The sequence below is a fragment of the Spermophilus citellus genome (assembly GCF_964194105.1).
Source record: "Spermophilus citellus genome assembly, chromosome: 9".
In the NCBI taxonomy this organism is placed as follows: domain Eukaryota; kingdom Metazoa; phylum Chordata; class Mammalia; order Rodentia; family Sciuridae; genus Spermophilus; species Spermophilus citellus.
In genome coordinates, this window is record NC_138191.1 from 98,010,333 (window position 1) to 98,031,264 (window position 20,932).

At 37.3% G+C, this 20,932-nt stretch overlaps 1 protein-coding gene across 2 annotated transcripts in view; it reads right to left on the reverse strand.

Moving 5' to 3' along the window:
* The window catches only part of ZYG11B (zyg-11 family member B, cell cycle regulator), an 81,372-nt gene that overhangs the window by 20,170 nt on the left and 40,270 nt on the right, over positions 1-20,932 (reverse strand). The window contains exons 4-8 of one of the 2 annotated variants that reach the window (XM_081305689.1): positions 16,433-16,573; positions 13,633-13,809; positions 7,954-8,018; positions 908-1,007; positions 608-658 (exon numbers count right to left, since the gene is read on the reverse strand). In XM_081305689.1, coding sequence (XP_081161815.1) covers positions 608-658; positions 908-1,007; positions 7,954-8,018; positions 13,633-13,809; positions 16,433-16,573 — 534 coding nt within the window. The remainder of the gene's footprint in view (positions 1-607; positions 659-907; positions 1,008-7,953; positions 8,019-13,632; positions 13,810-16,432; positions 16,574-20,932) is intronic. The other variant, XM_081305690.1, reaches the window with a different exon arrangement.

Here is a 20,932-nt window from a genome sequence, read left to right on the forward strand (position 1 = left end):
AAGTAATAAAAAATCCAGGTGCAGGGGTGCACGCCTATATCCCAGCATCTGGGGAGGCTGACACAGGAGGATCACGAGTTCAAACAGAGCCTCAGCAAAAGTGAAGCACAGAGCAACTCAGTGAGACTCTGTCTCTAAATAAAATACAAAGTAGGGCTGGGGATGTGGCTCAGTGGTTGAGTGCCCCTGAATTCAATCCCTGGTACCCCCCCCCCAAAAAAAAAAGAAGAAGAAGAAGAAGAAATAATAAATTGTTTTAAAAAAATAGAGGCTGAGGGTGTAATTCAGTAGACCAGCACTTGCTTAGCATGTAAAAGCTCTGAAGTCAGTCCCCAGTACCAAGCTAGGCATGGTGGTGCTCACTTAGAATCCTAACTACTCAGGAGGCTGAGACAAGGAGGATCACAAGTTCCAGACCAGCGTAGACAACTTAGTGAGACTCTGTCAGCAGTAGAACATCACTGGGTTCAAACCCTAATACCAGAAAAACACACACACATGTGTACAGGTATATATGTGTATACAGTCAGAAGAAACAAAACACTGCCTGAAAATAAGAAAAATAAATAACATCTAGTAGACTGTAGAGAGGAGATAATGAGCTTACCCTGACAATGAAGAGTTCAGCACCAAGCTGTGCAGTTTGTTCTGTAGAAAGCTAGAAACAAGCACAAGACAAAGTAAATGTCCAAAAACTAATAGTGTGAGTTTACTACCATTTATTTTAATAGACTCTAAAGCCAAAATATCTGACCAACTTGGAATTCTCGAATATTTAATGCAGCTTGAATAAGTAGGCTGGCCAAGAGGCTTAATGATATTTCTAGGACTCAGAGGATGGGGGCAGATGGTAACTGTAATGGGAAACAACTTCCTATGGAAAATTATTCGCCAGGAGTTGAGGTACCTTGGCAGCTAGGATGGAAATGATAGCAACTGCCATCCTTTGCATATTTTGATCCTCGTGGTTGCAGAGCCACTGCATGACAAGCTTGGCTGCTTCAAACCTGAAAACACATATAGGGTTTCATGAGTTAATTCTGGAGGCCCATAATTAGTTTCAGAGCTCTAGCTGGGAATTGATGCTATAACTGAAGTAGGTGAAATCAGAAAGTGAAAATTCCTCTTAACTCATAGGGAATAAACAATTACACTTAATGTTTTCTAGATGATGCCTTATTAATTCTGATATTTTATAAAGAATTAACAATTTGGAAAATATGGTCAAAACTGCATTTCATCTTCTAGAATTATCACCTATTTTATATTTCTATACTACAGGGACTTTGTTATTTTTATTTTATTTTATTTTTGGTACCAGGGATTGAACTCAGGCGCACTCAACCACTAAGCCACATACCCAGCCCTATTGTGTATTTTATTTAGAGACAAGGTGTCACTGAGTTGCTTAGTGCCTTGCCATTGCTAGAGCTGGCTTTGAACTCAAGATCCTCCTGGCTCAGCCTCCTGAGCCACTATAATTACAGGCGTGTGCTACCATGCCTACCTATACCACAGTGTTAATTTAAGCATTTTCTGGGCTCCTCATAGCACATAGCAAAAATAGGAACATTCATTACTTCACAAACATTTACTGAAAATCTGCTTTGTTCCAGAGTGTTCTTAGTGGTAGAGATAGAGCAGTGACCAAAGCCAAAAAAAAAAAAAAAAAAAAAAAAAAAATCCTTCTCATAGATTTTATATCTAGGGAAGAAGAAAAAAGACATTAAATCAGGTAAATAAATAAAATATATGGTATGGCATATACTACAAAAAATAATAAGCAGGGAAAGAGAAGATATGAAATGGTGAAATTTTATTTACAGACACTTAGTAAGTACAGCCTTTTTAACCTTTTGAAGAAGTATAAGAGCAAGCCACATTAATGTAAAAGGAAAAGCATTCAGGGTAGAGAGATAGGAAATACAAGGACGTGAACTGTGATGTACCTGGAGGTTTTGAGAAATAGCATGGAAGGCCAGTGAGGCCAGAACAGAGAAAAGCAGGGCAAGACTCTGAGATGAAGTCAGAGATGGGTAACAGGGGAGCCAGATAAAGAGTTTTAGTAAAGAATTAGCTTGACCTGGGTTTTAGCTCAGTGGTAGAGCTAAAACCCAGCACATACGAGGCACTGGGTTCAATCTTCAGCACCACATAAAAATAAATGAAATAAAGGTTTTATTTATTGTCTACCTACAACTAAAGAAAATTAAAAAAAAAAAAAAAAAGAAATTAGCTTGCTAGGCAGTAGTGCATACCTTAATTCCAGCTACTCAGGAGGCAGAGGCAGGAGGATCACAAGTTTGAAGCAAGCTTAGGCAACATAGCATAAGACCCTGTCTCAAAATAAAAAGTTAATAGGTCTAGAGATGTAGCTCAGTGGTGGAGCACTCACCTAGCATGTGTGCTTAATCCACAGTGTGGGGGAAAAAGAAAAATTAGCTTTTTCTCTGAATGAGATAAAAAGACATGGAAGCTTTCTGAGTACAGATATGACAGGCACTGACTGATGGTTTATTTTGTTTTTTGGTACTGTGGATTGAATCTAGGGATGCTTTCCCAAAGAGCTATATCCTCTGTCATTTTTATTTTCGATTCTGAGATAAGATTTCACTAAATTGCTGAGTTGGCCTCAAACTTGAAAACCTCCTATCTCAGGCTCCCAAGTCACTGGGATTATAGGCATGTGCCATTGCACCAGGCCCAATTCACTGATGTTTTTTAATAGGATTACTCTATTAGCTATGTGTAGAATGAGCATCAGAAGGCAAGACACAGAAGCAGGAGAGCAGTTCAAAAGCTAGTACAATAATTCAAAAAGAAAATCACTTTTAGTCTGGTCTGGGTAGAAATGTCAGTAGAGAAAAATTGTAGAATTCTGGATATATTTTGAAATAGGGATTGAACCCAGGGTTTTGTGCATGCAAGGCAAGCCCTTTACCAACTAAGCTATATTCCCAGCCTAGTAAGTCATTGTTGACTTCTCAAACCCTTAGTGTTTTGTTTATAACTCAATCAGAGATCCATAATCATCCAGAGACTCACCTGAGTCCTCCCAATGGCTTGTGAGATTCTTGAGGAAAGGAACCATATCCTATTTATACCTTTATGCCAGATACCCAATACAGTGATTAACAAATAAGTAGTGTTTCATACATGTTGGCTGAATGATTATATTGAGATTGATGTTCTGCAACTTCCCTCATTTAATGTTACCTCCTTTTATTCCCAAGGCCATCTCTGAGCAGGCATATTTTATTTTATTTGTATAGCTATGTGGAACTGGGAATCCAATCTAGGGCTTCATGCATGTTAGGCAAATGCCCTTATCACTGAGCTGTATTATTACATCCCCAACCCAGGGACACTTTACCACTGAGGTATATCCCCAGCACTTTCTATATTTTACTTTGAGACAAGGTCTAAGTGGTTGAGGCTAGCCTTGAATTTGCAATCATCCTATGTCAGCTTCCAAAGTCACTGGGATTACAAGTGTGTGCCACTGTGCCAAGCCCAGCCCAACCCAGCATTCTTTTTTTGGTACTAAGTATTGAACCTAGGGCCACACCCCCAGCCCTTTTTATATTTTGTTTAGAGACACAGTCTCACTGAGTTGCTTAGGACCTCATTAAATTTCTAAGGCTGGCTTTGAACTTGCAATCCTCCTGCCTTGGCTTCCTGAGCCCCTAGGATTACAAGTAGACTCCAACCCAGCAGTTTTAGATTTATAAGGTGGTTCTGTTTCCATTGCTTTCCCTTCAGTTTGTGACTGCATGTTAGCAGTAAACTTGTCACAGAACTTAGGCATGATGTTGCTACTGTATAGCATTCTAGAATTCTAGGATGGATCTACACTTTCAAATCTTTGCTGCTGCTGCTTCTTCTTTTTTTTTTTTGCTACTAAAGATTAAACTCAGGGTTTCAGGAATGCTAGGAAAGTACTCTACCACTGAGGGACATCCTCAACCCTTTTTATTTTGAGAGTCTCACTAAATTGGCCACAAAGACCTTGAACTGTGATTCTGCTGCCTCAGCCTTCAGAGTTGCTAGGATTACAGCTGTGCACTACCATGCCCGGCTAAGTGTATAGATTTTGAAACCAGGTTTTGAATTCCAGTTACTCAATGATAATAATAAAATGAATTATTTTATCATGTAAAGCAATGCAGTCAAATCATTAAGAGCATCATATACTTTGGAGTCAGCCCGGATTCGAATACCAGTTTTATCACTTAGTAATTTTGGGACCCTGGTAAATTCCTTAATTCCTCTGAACTTCAATATTTTTATCTGTAAAATAACAACAAAAACATTCCATAAGGTAGCTGTGAGGATTAAACATCACATGGACTGGGATATAGTTCAGTGACAGAGCATTTGCTTAGTATAAACAAGGCCCAGGGTTTGATTCTCAGCACTGCAAATATGCAAATAATAATAATATCACATACAAGCTCACAAACTTAGTACAAAACTTGTGACATAATAAGTTCTTGATAAAGGTTAATTTTTACTAGTATTATTATTATTTACTCTTTTTGTGCTTTTATTCATGCAATTTCTACAACATAAAACAACTCTATGGGCTGGGGATGTGGCTCAAGCAGTAGCGCGCTCGCCTGGCATGCGTGCGGCCTGGGTTCGATCCTCAGCACCACAAACCAACAAAGATGTTGTGTCTGCTGAGAACTAAAAAATAAATATTAAAAAAAAAAAAACCAACTCTATCATACCTTATCTTTAAAACTATTTATATATTATGGATATAAAAAGTAGAGACTCTGAAGTCAGCCTGGATTTATAGTTTTTGTTTGTTTTTTTTATTTTATTTTTTTGCAGTGCTGGAGATCAAATCCAGGGCCCCTGCACACTAGGCCAGACTCTTACCACTGACCCACATGCCCAGCCCACCAGTCTAGATTTAAATCTATACTACTCTACTTATTATCTTCATTACCTTGAACTTGTTATTAAGCCTTTCTGTGCCTGTCTCCTCATCTATAAAATGAACATAAGAATAACAATATTACTGATTGTTGTAAGGACTGACTAAGCATATGAAAAACATTTGGGAATGGTGTGTGACACATTCATTATTATTATATCAAGTGCCATCACTAACATGAAGATTTTTTTTTTTTTTCCAGCACTAGGAATTAAACCCAGGGCTTTGCACATGCTAGGCAAGTGCTCAACCTGAGCTACCTCCCCAGCTCTTTTATTTTATTTTGAGGCAAGAATCCCACTAAGTTTCCCAGGCCTGCCTCAGCCTCCTGAGTAGCTTGTATTGTAGGTATGCATTAGCTTAGTTTCAATGATCACCAATCATATATCACCTTTCTTTCCTTGCTTGGGGTTCTAGTGAATTTTTCCAACATCTCTTCTATGAAAACTTCTGTCTCTTGTTATACTCATTTAGTTATTCATCCACCCATCCATTAAATATTCACATAAACACTGGAGACAGGACTGGGGTTGTGGCTCAGTGGTACAGCACTTGCCTACCATGTGTGATGTACTGGGTTCAATTCTCAGCACCGCATATAAATAAATGAATAAAATAAAAGGCCCATCATCATCTAAAAAAATATTAAAAAACAAAAACACACACCAGAGCCAGGTGCGATGGTATACACCTGTAATTCCAGCAGTACAGGAGGCTGAGGCAGGAGGATCTCAAGTTCCAAGCCAGCCTCAGTAACTTCAAGGCACTAAGCAACTCAGTAAAAGCCTGTTTCTAAATAATATACAAAATAGGGTTGGGGATGTGGCTCAGTGGAGTGCCCCTGCCCCTGGGTTCAATCACTGGTAACAAACCAAAAAAAAAAAAAAAAAAAAAAAACCACACACACACACTAGAGACAAAAAGATGAATCAGTCACAGCCTCTGGCCACAAAGAAGCTCAATTCTAGCGTGATGCATTGGCTAGAACAGAGGGAGGCAAACTATAACCTGTGGGCCAGGCTGCCTGTTTTGTAAAGTTTGTTGGAACTGATCCCACTCATTTGTTTACATATTATCTATGGCTGCTCTTTACAATGAGTTAAGTCTTTTCAATAGAGACCCTATAGCCCACAGCCTAAAATATTTATAATTTGGTTCTTTAAGAAAACTTGCCAGTACTTGGACTAAATTTTAATCTTCTTTAGGAGAGTGAGAAAGTCTTTCCCACCTTTGATTTCATCTCAACCATAGGCATAGAGGTTCAGTGTTCATAAAATAAAATTAGCAATCTACTGGAGACATAGTTATATTTTTATACAAATATTTACTTCCAATAATAGATGCAATACCTCATCCCTTAGCCATACCAGATAACAGTGTACTCTATATCCAAATAAAAGTAAATCATGGCTGGTTGTAATGGCTTGGGAGATCAATGGCTTAGGAGGCCAAAGCAGGAGGATCACAAGTTCAAAGCCAGGCTCAGCAACTTAATAAGGCTCTCAGTAACTTATATCCTGTCTCTAAATAAAATTTTAAAAATGGGCTGGGGATGCAGCTCAGTGGGTAAGCACCCAGGAGTTCAATTCCCAGTATCAAAAATAAATAAATCTCGGGTTGGGGTTATGGCTCAGCGGTAGAGCGCTCGCCTCGCACGTGCGAGGTCCTGGGTTCGATCCTCAGCACCACATATAAATAAATAGTTATTGGGTTCAACTACAAATACAAAAATAAAGATTTAAAAAATATAAATAAATAAATAAATCTCAATAAAATTGCCGCTCAAAAAACGTGCTTCATTAAGTCATAAATTTCCTTTTCAAAATGCCATCGTTAAAAGAATGTTTAAATAGTAAAATGAAGGAAAAAAAATCACTGTTAAAACTTCCAAAGTACAACTTAAGACAACAAGAGACCCTTTTACATGTAATGGAATCCGATTACATTGCTTCCATTAGCCTCTGCTTAAAATGTTTCTTCCATAATTTAACACTGAATAATGATAATAATAAAGAGGTTTTTTACAGAGAAAAGAACTAGAAGGCCTGAGTCTTTCCAGCATTGCAGTCATCATTAGTCACAAAACCACAGGCAAGGCACTGAACCTGAGACTTAGTTTCTTCATCTTTCTTTTTTTTTCAGTACTGGGCTCAATTTCCAGTACTGGGTGGCATTCTACCACTGAGCTATATCTCCAGTCCTTTTTAATATTTTTTAATTATTTGGGGGGGGGGGTGCTGGGGATTGAACCCAGGGTTTTATGCATGCCAGGCAAGCATTCTACCAACTGAGCTTTATCTCCAGCCCAAACATTTTTTTTTCATTTTGACACAGGGTCTTATTAAGTTGCTAAGGCTGGCCTGGAACTTGTGATACTTCTGCCTCAGCTTCCCAAGTCACTAAGATTACAGGCATGCACCACTGTGCCCAGCCTGGCTCTTCAACTTTTAAATGGGGATAATAATACTAATAGCACACAATATTATGTGGATACTTTGCAAACTATAACCAATATAATTTATTTTATAAATATAAAATAAAGGGGGCTGAGATTGTGGCTCAGTGGTTAGAGTGCTCGCCTGATATGATGTACTGGGATTGGATCCTCAGCACCACATAAATTGTGTCGATCTAAAACTAAAAAATAAATACTTTTAAAAAATTATAAAATAAGGGGCTGGGAATGTGGCTCAAGCGGTAGCGTGCTCGCCTGGCATGCATGCGGCCCGGGTTCGATCCTCAGCACCACATACAAACAAAGATGTTGTGTCCGCCGAAAACTAAAAAATAAACATTAAAAAATTAAAAAAAATTATAAAATAAGGGCCAATAAGCTCTTGAGAAAGTCAAAAGCATTAAATCTGAGAAAGATTAAGCATTCTTTAAATGAGTCAAACACAATTCCATCTACTCAATTAATCTTACCTCAAGGATATCCTAACCAATAAGAAATGACCCAAGACAGAATTCTAAAATTCCAAATTTTAATTTTTATGGCTATCACTTGCCTGTTAAATGGAACATCTTGAAGGATCCGGTCACTGCAAAGTGAAAGGAGGCAATTCTTCTGTAACTAAAGAATCAAAGGAAGAAAAAACATCCTAAATAAAACATCACTCTTTATTTGCTTATTTGGTTTTTAGTTTTTTTAGGAGGGAGTCCTGGGGATGGAAACCAGGATCTTATGCATGCTAGGCAAATGCTCTATCACCAAGCTATACTCCAGTCCTTAAATTTTGATATAGGGTCTTACTTTACTCCCCAGGATGGCCCTGAATTTGATATACTCCTGTCTTAGCCTTCCAAGTAGCTGGATTACAGATGTGTGTAATTATGTAATAATGTGTGCCACTGCGCAGAACTCTTAACTTTTTTTTTTGGCAGGAGGGGATACTTGGATTAAACCAAGGGTGCTTTATCACTGAGCTACTTCCCCAGCCTTATTTACTTATTTGTTTATTTTGAGGCAGTGTCTCACCAAGTTCTTCAGGGCCTTGCTGAATTGCTGAAGCAGGCCTCAAACTTGGGACCCCTCTGCCTCAGCTTCCGCTGGAACACCATGCCTGCCAGCTCTGTTATCTTCTATTAGAAAAGGAAGAAAACTGATGGAATACTAGTTACTTCTTACAACCTTCATTCTGACCATCTATTTGTTTTGTTTTGTTTCTGTGGTGCTGGAAATCTAGACCAGGTCTGTGCACAAGTAAGGCAAGTGCACTACCACTAAGCCACATCCCCAGCTCCTTTGCCTGTCTATTGTTGAAATATGGTCTTTCACTGGGCCCATGTAAATTTATTAGCACTTTTTTTGGTCTTTTTCTATTATAGGAGAAATAGAATATAAACACAATAATATCAGTTAACTTCCTTCCTTTCATGTAGTCCATCAAGTAACCTTGTCTTTTTGTTTTCTGAAATGGAAAATATGACAAAAATGATGGCTGATGGGGCTGGGGATGTGGCTCAAGCGGTAGCACGCTCCCCTGGCATGCGCGGGGAGCTGGGTTCAATCCTCAGCACCACATAAAAATAAAATAAAAATGTTGTGTCTGCCGAAAACTAAAAAATAAATACTAAAAAATTCTCTCTCTCTCTCTCTCTTTAAAAAAAAAAACGATGGCTGAGGGCTGGGGCTGTAGCTCAGTGGCAGGGCGCTTGCTTAGCATGCATGAAGCAATGGGTTCAATCCTCAGCAACACATAGAAATAAATAAATAAAATAAAATAAAGGCATTCTGTCCATCTACAAATACAAATAAATATTTTTTTAAAAAAAATGATGGCTGAAAATTCTGCCTGGTGATATAGCATCAAGAAATTCAAGCCAGCCTGCTTTGATGATAGCCTAACTCTAACCTAGAATATATGGGGCTAGTGTTTTACACTTTGGCCTTTAAAGAAAGACTGACTGATATACTTGGCTCTGTCTTAAGTTTAGACTAGTACCATTAAACAAGAGTAAATGAAAATATGAATCATTCACCAACCAGTAAAAGTACACCATCATAACAGAAGGGTGATTCAGGTTATTCCTGTGAAGCAAAATAATAACTTTTAAGGTGTGGGTTTAAAAAATTTGTTATTTCGTATGCACTAATTAATTTTTAATTTGGGAAAGTGACTTTTTAATACTTTAAAAATTTTTCATTGTAGTCAGTTGGGAGACCTCTTACCTAAAGAAGACAATATAAAGAGCTCAATCACAGAAAACAAAACTCAGATTAATGGGCTATTTAAAGCTAGTCAAGAAACAGCAAAACGGATATAAAATCAACATGTTACTTGTTTCATAGAAGATGTATCGAGATAGGAGGAATTTCACAGAAAAGACAAAATAGCACTAATCTCAGATAAATGACACTGAACAAGTCAGGTCTAAGAATAATTAATTAAGAGAGTTTCTTAGGAAATTCTATATTCACTACAAGTAGTCAAGGTGATAGGAAAGACTTGGCCTGAGTTACCTCCCCTGAAATCTGAATCATTATCTGGCACATGAGTGAGTAGCAGGTACCTTGCCTCCTATGTCACCTTTCTTCTCATTTTTGTCCCCAAATAAACAATAATTTGTACAGGATCCACTGAAATAAGAGACAATAATGCTATTCCAATTACCTCTGCATGGAAAGCCCATACCTCTTCCTCCTTTACCTGAAAAACTCCTAATTTTTTTTCACAATTCAGCTCAAGGCAGATATTACATCTTTGAGGAAGACTTCTTAATTTTCAAATTGACCTAAATGATTCTTCTGTGTCCTCAGCATTATAGGTAGAACAGCTCAAATCTGAAATTCTTGGTTCCAAAAAATGGTTAAGATTTCAAAGCTTTTCAGATTTTGGAATATTTGCTTAAAATTTAACAATTGAGCATTCCTAATCTGAAAATCCAGAATCCATAATGCTCCAAGATCCCAAACTTTTTGAGCGTCACATCAGTGTCAAAAATTTTGGTTTTCAAAAGATTTTTGGATTTTCATATTATGAATGCTCATGCTATACTTACTTCTATCTCAGTACTTGCTGCACTGTGCTACATTATGTGTTCCTGTGTTTGGATTTGTAGAATTTGGCCCAGGGACACAAATTCTGAATTGAATAAAAAGACATGAAGTTTAACTAAACTAATGGCTTAAACTGGTAATAGAAGAAAAAGCTTCAGTGGATCTATGTCTTACTACCTCTGAAAAGCACCACAGGCAAACCAGAGGTAAGATACTTGCTGTATTCTTCAAGTTCTACTCAGCTAGAATTTGGGCTTCTGGGGCTATGATTTGAAATTTCAAGTATTCGAGAATTTTCTATATGGGCATTTACCCAATCTAGTCATCTGGCTACACCCTACACTGTTCTTCCTACACTCTGGTCACAAGCAACTTGGCCTTCCTGGAATGGCCTGCACATTCACATACGTTTCCACTGTTTTACTCAGATGTGAAATCCTATCTAGTTTTCAAGATACGATTTCACCGGGGACAATGGCACATGCCGGTAATCCATGAGATTTGGGAGGTTGAGGCAGGAGTATCATCAGTTCAAAGTCAGCCTCAGCAACATAGCAAGACTCTAAGCAACTTAGCAAGACCCTGTCTCCAAAAAAAAAAAAAAAAAAAAAAGTGCTAGGGATATGGGTCAAGGGTTCAATCCTTGGTACCAAAAAAAACAAAAAAAAAAAAAAGTGATTTCAATGTCACCATCTCTTTGAAGTCTTGTCATGTATCTTTGTCCACACACCAATCTAACTGGTAGAACTATTAATTTTCCTCAAGTTTCCGTGACATTTAATTACAGGTGTTTTATTTGTTGTTTGAGACAAGGTTTTGATATCTTGCCCTCCCTGGCCTTGAATTCCTGAGTTCCAGCAATCCTCCTGCCTCTACCTCCCAAGTAGCTGAGACTTCAGGCATGTACCACCACACTCCACTAAATTAAATCATTTTAAATGTTATTATTTAATACTGAATACAGAAAAATACTTACTAAATGTATGTGGGTATAAAGCAGTGCTTCTCAAATGTTACATGCATACAAATCAACTGCAAATCTTTACAGAATGATTCAGTGGCTTAGAGCTCAAGATTCTGTATTACTAAAAACCTTAACGGCAATAGGCAGAACGCACTTTGAGTAACAGGTGCATAAAGAGTAACAATACAGGGATGGGGTTGTGGCGCAGTGGTAGAGCACTTGCCTTGAATATGTAAGGCATTGGGTTCAATTCTCAGCACCGCATATAAATAAATGAATAAAATAAAGGTTCATCAACAACTAAAAAAAAAATTTTTTTAAAGAATAAGAATACAACAAATACCTGTGTACCTACCACTCAGTTTAAGAAAACAAATGTATCACCAATAGGACCATTTACAAAATCTGTTTCCTCCCCTTGTTTCACTCTCATTTCCCCTGAGAGGAATCACTGTGTTTAGCAGTCCCTTACTTTAAAAAACAAAACAAAACAAAACTTATCTATTTATTTATTTAAATACTGGGGATTGAACCCAGGGGCACTTTACCACTGAGCCACATACCCAGTCCTTTTTATTTTTACTTTGAGACAGAGTCTCACCAAGTTGCCCAGGCAAGCCTTAAATTTATGATCCTCTGCCTCAGCCTCCCATGAATTGCTGAGATACAGGCATGAACCAGGGCACCTGGGAGGTTTTTTGGTTTGGGGTTTTTTTTTGTATTGGGGATTTAATCCAGGAATGTTTACCTCTGAACTACATCCCCAATCCTTTTCATTTTATTTTGAGACAAGGTCTTGCTAAATTGTCTATGTGGACCTCAAACTTCTGATCGTCCTGCCTCAGCCTCCCAACATACCCAGGACTACTGTATGCACCATCATACCTGAATCCTAATTTTTTTAATTTAAATCTTCTCATTTTTTTCTTGATCAATTTTGCCAATGATTTATTATTATTATTAACAAGTACAAATATATAATTCTTGGCTTTGTTAACCCTCTCTAATCCAATGGTACATGTGGGTTTTTTCATTAATTTTTATTCTTTTTTTTTAAAAAAAAAGAGAGAGAAAGAGAGAGAGAGAGAGAGAGAGAGAGAATTTTTTAATATTTATTTTTTAGTTTTTGGCGGACACAACATCTTTGTTTGTATGTGGTGCTGAGGATCAAACCCGGGCCGCACGCATGCCAGGCGAGCGCGCTACCACTTGAGCCACATCCCCAGCCCCAATTTTTATTCTCTTTTTATAATTTCCTTCCTTCTACTTTGTTTTGAGTTTATTATCTTGTTTAAAACAAACAGGTTTATTCTTAGCTTTCTTCTACTAAGGGCAAATCCTTTTGGTGGGGTGGTAAGAGATTTATGTGTGGGGTCTTTCTTTTGTCATTTGCTTTCTAGAGGCTATGAAAACCAAAGCCTAAATTTCCTCTTGTTTGGCAACTGCTCTCAATAAGTGAATCTGGCTTTAATAGTTCAGTGACCAGTTTAAGGCTGTTATTTTTACTTGTTTTGGGGCCTCTGAGTTTTGGTTTTGCTGTTTTACTAATATGCCACTTACTGCTCAATTTCAAAAGAGCTAAATAATTCAAGTAGCATTTTTAGTATTTATCCTGAGAATAGGACATGTCATTTGGTCTATTATACAACTAGAAAAAGAAAAATATGTCCTACTCATTTCTGTTTGTACTGGGGGTTGAACCCAGAGGTGCTTAACCACTGAGCCATATCCTCAGCCCTTTTTATATTTTTTTGAGACAGGGTCTTCTCGAGTTGCTTACGCCTCACTAAATTGCTGAGACTTGCTTTGAACTTGCAATCCTCCTGCCTCAGCCTCCCATACCTGCTGGGATTACAGCATGCACCACCATGCCGAGCTCTCCTACTCATTTCTGTATCTCAGTATTTGATAGTGCCTAGTCCAAAATAAATCCTCCATGACTATTTACTGAAATTATTAAAACTCAAGATTTAGATGAAGGTGAGTTTTGTATGGTCTGCACTATTTCCCCCAATATATAGATTCTAAGGATGGAATTTATGCCTCACTTGTTCACTTCTCTATTGTCCTATACCCAATCATACCACAAATTTATTACTATACTGTTTCAAAAGGTATTTGAGCTTCTAGCCTTGGTTTGTTAAATTGAACTATATGGAGGTAGGAGATGGGTAAAAGGAGAAACTAAAAGGCTTATTTGTATGGGAATTCACATGAGCTTACCTGCTGGTGATTGGGAAAATGTTCCATGGCTTTGAGCAGCAAATGGGTTACATCAGCCAGGAGTCGAACAGGCATTCCTGCAGCAAGATCCTGCTTGGTTAAATTAAATACACAGGCGCTTGCAGCCAGTTGCACTGGCAAATTCATAGGGTGATTTCTCATTCCAGTAACTACAAGCTGAAAAATAATTAGTTCTCTTAATTTACCTTATAAATGCAAGCCCTTTTCACACCAAATTTAATTCATTGATCTATACTAATTTCAAAGATGTCTTAACTATGTTTTTTATCCTCGTGTGCAAAGAGCCTAGGATATTAGAAATTACTCACAAACAGTTCCTGCTCACTTGGTCAAGGTCGATATCCAGTTCTTTATATCTAGAGATTTTCCTGTACAGCAGATCTTTTCTACACATGTAATAAGATCTATTTGTAATCCTAAAACCTACTATATGGAAAGCAGTGAATGAATTTTCACTGACTTGAATGGTGACAAATTGTACCTTCAATTCCCAACTTTCCCCTCTTTGAGAAGAACACTGCTGAAGTTGTAATACAATAAAATCCATTCATTTCCTCCTGGCCTAGACAACTATTCCTCACCTTTCCCTTTCTCCTTAACCTCCCCAAGTCCTCCCCATTCCTCATTATCAGTGGAAGACATTGTTTTCAACTATACTAAGAAAACTGAAGCAATCAGGCAAGAACTTCAGATTTTCACTACTAAATGTTACCCTCTTACCTGCACACAGACATACATATGCAACCTTCTTACTGTTACCATAAATGATCTTTTTAGGCTTCTCTTTAAAGTTTATGCCTCCATTTATAAGCTAAATCATTCCCTTCTTTTCTACTCAAAGATATCACTTCAGCTGATCTCTGACACCTATATCAATTTTATCTTTCTGTGCTGGGTCATTCATATGACCATACAAACAAGCTACTATTTTTCACTTCTTAAGAAAACAAAGCAAACAAAACTCTATTTAGTCAATTATCACCTTTTTTCTTTGTTATCTTTTGGAGCAAAATTCCTTATACAAAACACCTATATTTTAAAATCTCTACTCGTTCCATGAATAAATGAATGAGTTTTTTTTTTAATTAATGGGTATGTCAAAAAAAAGACAATGCATATACAATGATATACCAATATCCTCTAGTATCTATGGAGGGACTGACAAATCTTGGGGATAATATACTAAGGAATGAAATGTTACCAGTTCCTATCCAAGCACCACGTTTTCAAAATTTAAGATAGTTAGGAATTCAAATCAGTTCTGGCTCTGCCACTGACTTATTATTACTTAACCTTCTAGACCTTCAGTTTCACAATCTGCAAAATGATAAAATCTATTTCTTCAGATTGTTGTGCTCACTAAAAGAAGTTATTAAATATAATATAGTCCTATACTCACTATTCTTCAGAATTCAATGTGCATTAGAAATATCTTAATGGGTGGGTACTGGGGCTGGGGCTTAGTGGCAGAGCACTTGCCTGGCACATGTGAGGCACTGGGTTCAATCCTTAACACCACATATAAAAATAAGCAAACAAAATAAAGTCATGCTGTCCAACTACAAAAAAAAGAAAAAAAGAAAGAAAGAAATATCTTCTGGGCTTCTCAGGTGTGGTGGCATACACCTGTATTCCCAGGTACTTGGAGGTTTGAAGCTGGAGAATCCCAAGTTTGAGGCCAGTATGGGCAACTTAATGAGAACCTATCTCCAAATAAAAAAAAGGCTGGGGATGTAGCTTAGAAATTGATTCCCCTGGGTCAACTCCCCAGTACTGAAGAAAAAAAGAAAACATCTTGAGGGTTTATTAAAATGCAGATTCATGTACCCATCTATCCCTATCAAATTTAAATTTCTTTGTGAGATTCACAAATAAAAATTTTTTTATAGTATTGGAGAATTGAACCCAGGGGTGTTTTAGCACTGAATATATCCACAGCCTTTTCATTTTTTATTTTGAGATAGAGTCTTGCTAAGTTCCCCAGGCTGGCCTTAAACTTGCTATCTTCTGTCTCAGTTTCCCAAGTCACTGGGTTTACAGGCTTCTACCACCGTGCCTAGTCACAAATGTGATTTTCATTTCAGATTTTTTGGTACCGGAGATTGAGAGTTCTACCACTGAGCTACATCCCCAGACCTTTTGATTTTTCATTTTGAGAAAGGGTCTTACTAAGTTGCATGGGAAAATGGCATAAAAAATGCATTAAGGAATTCTCATATTGCATTTCTAAAAAAATTCTTTAAGTGGGAAGCAATACAAGGCTGATATACAATGCAGTGTACTGATTCCAGTCATATACTTTCATTTTTTTTTTGGGGGGGGGGGTGGGGGGATACCAGGAATTAAACCCAGGAACACTTAACCACTAAGCCACATCCACAGAGCCCTTTTTATTTTTTATTTTGAGACAGGGTATTGCTAAGTTGATGAGGATGGCTTTGAATCTGCGATCCTCCTGCCTCAGCCTCCCAAGTCACTGGGATTACAGGCATGGACCACAGTGCCCAGATTATTTTCATTTTTTACTAGAGCTAGTGATAAAATGTCAGCGTTATCTCTAGTTTTAGGCAGTTGAATATTACTAGAAAGCATTTACATTTCTTAATGAGACCTTTATAAAACTTCCATTACACTAGGCAGCTATCTTTCATTTATAGCTAATAATTAAAATCACAGATCATTAATTCCATTATAAATAAAAATTAAAGACTAAATGCAAATTTTCTTAGAAAATCCTCATCTACCAGGGAGATAGTTTCAAATTTTTCATAACTCTTACCTTTAAAATTTCTGGTTTTGTTTTTTCCATCACATGAGTCAGGCTAAAAAGGTGAAATAGAGCTTCTCGGACAAAAAATGCCCTTTCGCTGTACCGCTTCAGTGCTTCTGCAATCTGAGTTTCATTGGCTTCTCCAGACACCTTTGAACACAACCAAAAGATTAACTTTCAGACTTCTTTTCAACCCTCTACATTTCTCTATCTAAACAACCACTCTAAAGATGACATCCAGGATAGTCATGTAAGACGAAACAAATGGGAATTATTACTTTCTAACCCATCCTGAATAGTCATCCTAAAGAGATGTACATTAAATAGGCTCAGAACCAAGTATAAACCTATAGGGAAAATTTTCTGTACTGTACCTAAAATAAATTTCAAGATATTTAACACTATTTATAAGGCCTTACCATGCCATGAGGTTCTTATCTGCCTCTTTGTGTGGTACTGAAGATTAAACCCAAAGGCACTTTACCACTGAACTACATCCCTCAGACTTTTTTATTTTTATTTATTTATTTTTGACACAGGGTCTTGTTAAATTACCAAGGCCTGGGTTGGGGATGTGGCTCAAGTGGTAGCGTGCTCGCCTGGCATGCGTGCGGCCTGGGTTGGATCCTCAGCACCACATACAAAGAAAGATGTTGTGTCCGCCGAGAACTAAAAAATAAATATTTAAAAATTCTCTCTCTCTCTCTCTCTCTTTAAAAAAAAAAAAATTACCAAGGCCTGGAACCTGTGATCCTCCTGCCTCAGCCTCCACAGTAGCTGGGATTACAAGTGTGTGCCACCATACCCGGTGCCTCTTTTACAGGGGTAACGGGTGCTGGGGATTGAATCCAGGGCCCTATGTATCTCATGCATGCTAGGCAATCAATCTACCATGGGCCTATACTCCCAGCCCACTTACCTGCCTTTTAATGTAACTCTTTCCCCCTTGCTCACAATGCAGCATCAACCCTTTTTCTAATTTTTCATTAAGCTAAGCTCTTTCTCAACAAAATACCATTATAAATAATAATAAACTCTGAAACCTTCCATTCTCTCTTTGCTTGACTAATTTCTATTTATCCTTCCTAACTCAATCACTTCTTTTTTTTTTAATATTTATTTTTTAGTTGTAGGTGGACACAATACCTTTATCTTATTTTTAATGTGGTGCTGAGGATGCATGAACCAAGTGCCTCATGCATGCTAGGCAAGCACTCTACCTCTAAACCACAAACCCCAGCCCCTCAATCACTTCTTTAGAGACCTTCTGATCTAAATCATCTCTTTCATAGCTATTATAATCTTTCCACTAGACTGATCCATTCACCACTGTGCCCCATGTCTAGCATTATGCTTAGCTCAAAATAAGCACAATAGGTATTCATCAAATAAATTTATTAATTTTCCAGATTTTTCAAGCTCTCTAAGAGGTCTGTTCAAAATTAAGTCTATGTAGGAATTTTTTATTTATACAGGTTAACATACTTATCTTAAACTGTGATTCAGGTACCATTGGATTACCAAACATAAATAACAGGAAGTGGCTCTTGTAAAAGTAATCCAACTATAAGTGAAAAAAAAAAAAGACTAAAATATCACCATAGTCCCCAGTGAATTAATAGTTCTAGGTATTGAGCTCCAATAGCTGTTAATATTACAGGAAAAAATAACAATTTTTTGCATTAGCACCAAAAATAATAACAAAAATAATCAAATACTTAAACTCAATAACTAAGTTTCATATATGAGATATTCATACTGGAAAAATGCAGCTTTGAAGAAATGAAAGAATGTATCATAGGTGACATTTCAACCATTGAAATGATATACCACAAAGGTCTAAAATGAATTGGACTGTAACACTGACATATGCCAAGTGACACAAGGGTACACATTAAGTGTTTTTAATATTATAGAGACAACAATGGAAGTTTCTCTCTTTTTTTTTTTTTTTTAAACACATTTGGAAATTGAACCCAGGGGCACTCTACCACTGAGCTATACCCCCAATCCTTTTGTAATTATTTATTTGCTTACTTAGTTTGTTTTCAGTACTAGAGGTTTAACTTAGGGGTGCTTTACCACTAAGCTATATCCCTAGTCCTTTTAATTTTTTGAGATTCAGTCTCACTAAATTGCTGAGGCTAGCCTCAAACATGTGATCCTCCTACTTCAGCCTCCTGCTTCACTGGAATTATAGGTATGTACCACCACGCCAAGCTACAAAATGACTTTTAGAGTTTCTATTTATGCATAATACACACAAAAAAATTGATTTTGACTACGTATTCACATAAATAAGCAGTGATAAAATTTTTCAGTTTGTTCAGTTCTTTTTGAAGCACCCTGAACTTTTTCTTGTAGGTTCAGAAACACACTGAAATATGAAATGAAAAAGACTGCAAGAAGTAAAATATTTAACAATAATCTCAGTTGAACTTCATTTACTCATATTTGGTTGTTTCAACCACTTTGTAAATTTCCTATATTAATTACAAACTCAAGTTACATTTCAATACAAAACTAAAGAACTTTTAATTACTGGAATATTAAAAACTTTAAACAATTTCATGTTTTATTTAGTGATCAACACTCCTCTAGCTACTAATAAACCCTCAAATTGTGTAATCTGGCTCTTAAAACTATGATCATCTTCAATCAATTTCATTTGCTAGATCAAAAAATAAGTACCACTGTGCATGGTGACACCTGCCTGTAATCTCAGCAGTTTGGGAGGCTAAGGCAAGAGGATTTCAAGTTTAAGGCTAGTCTCAGCAACTTAGTCAGACCCCATCTCAAAATTTGAAAAATAAAAATGGCTGGGGATATGACTCAGTGATTAAGTACCCCTGGGTTCAACATCAAGTGCCCCCCCAAAGAAAAAAGTATCTTAGGGGGTCATGGGAAGAACGGAGGAACTTTGGATTGGGCAAAGGGGAGGGTAGGGAAGGGTTATGAGAGTAGGAAAGATGGTAGAATGAGATGGACATCATTAGCCTAGGTACATGTATGATTGCACGAATGGTGCACCTCTACACCGTGTATAACCAGATAATTGAAATATTGTGCTCTATTTGTGTACGAGAATTGAAATGCATTCTGCTGTCATGTTCAAATAAAAGTAGAAGTAGAACAAATAAATAATAATTAAAAAAAGAACTACCACAAAAAAGTATCTTTGTATACTAGTTTTTTAAAACTGTTTAAAAATAGAGAAACAATTCTTAGCCACTAAATTAAGCCTTACTAATATATGGATTAAAACTAAGTTTTAACACATTTACAACAGATTTTCTTACATACTAAAAACAATTTTTATTTTTCAGTGCTGGGGATTGAAGCCAGAACGTCATACTAGGCACATATTCTACCACTATGCTATACCCATAGCCTATAGTTGGGACTACAGGCACTCACCATCTCACCAGAGACAAAAGAACAAATTTTCTTATAATACTCCACATAACTATATTGAAGCTTTTTATTTTTAAACTGGGAACTGAACCCAGGAGTGCTCTATCAGTGAGCTACTTCCCGAACCCTTTTTCCTTTATATTTTTGAGACAGGGTCTTGCTAAATTGAAGATGCTGGCCTCAAATTTGCCATCCTTCTGCCTCAGGCTCCTGAGTAGTTGGGAATTCAGACATCTGCCACTGCACCTGGCAAAAAAAGCTATTTTTAAATTTGTCTGTCTCCTCTCTACTAGACTAGCATTCAAAAGTTAGACATCCCCCCAACATCTGTTTTTCTTTCTTTCTTTCATAATACTGGTGATTGAACAGTGGGGTTCTACTACAGAGCTATGCCCCTAGCCCCTTCGTTTTTTCTTTTTTTTCCCCCAGGGCTAAGGACTGAACTCAGGGCCTTGTGTAAACACTGGGCCACTGAGCTAAACCCCCAAGCCCCCTTTGATGTTATGTGTTTTTCTATTTTTTTATTTTTTTGTACCAGGGATTGAACCCAGGGGTGCACATTCCCACCCCACCACCCTTGGTTTTTTTTTGTTGTTGTTGTTGGGTTTTTTTTCGGTACCAAGGATTGAACTCTGGGGCACTGTTGACCACTGAGCCACATCCCCAGCCTTATTTTGTATTTTATTTAGGGACAGGGTCTCACTGAGTTGCTGAAGCTGGCTTTAAACTCATGATACTCCTATCTAAGCCTCCCAAACCACTGGGATTACAGGCATGCACCAACATGCCCGAAACCCCTTTTATATTATTTCCAGGATTACTTAGTACTAAACTATGGCTCATAACTCCTGAGAATCATTGGAAATCTGCAAATCCCAATGCTCTATATCTGCTCTATATCTGTTTGGGTGCTAAAAAATTTTTTCCAGGAAATATAGGTATAAGACCTAACAATCAACCTGGGTGTGGTGGTGCAAACCTACAATCCCAGCAACTGGAGGCTGCAATAGTCCAGCACTGAATCCAGTGCTAGAGTATCCTTGGGTTCAATCCCCAGTACCACAAAAACAAATAAATTATGTATAGATTTATAAA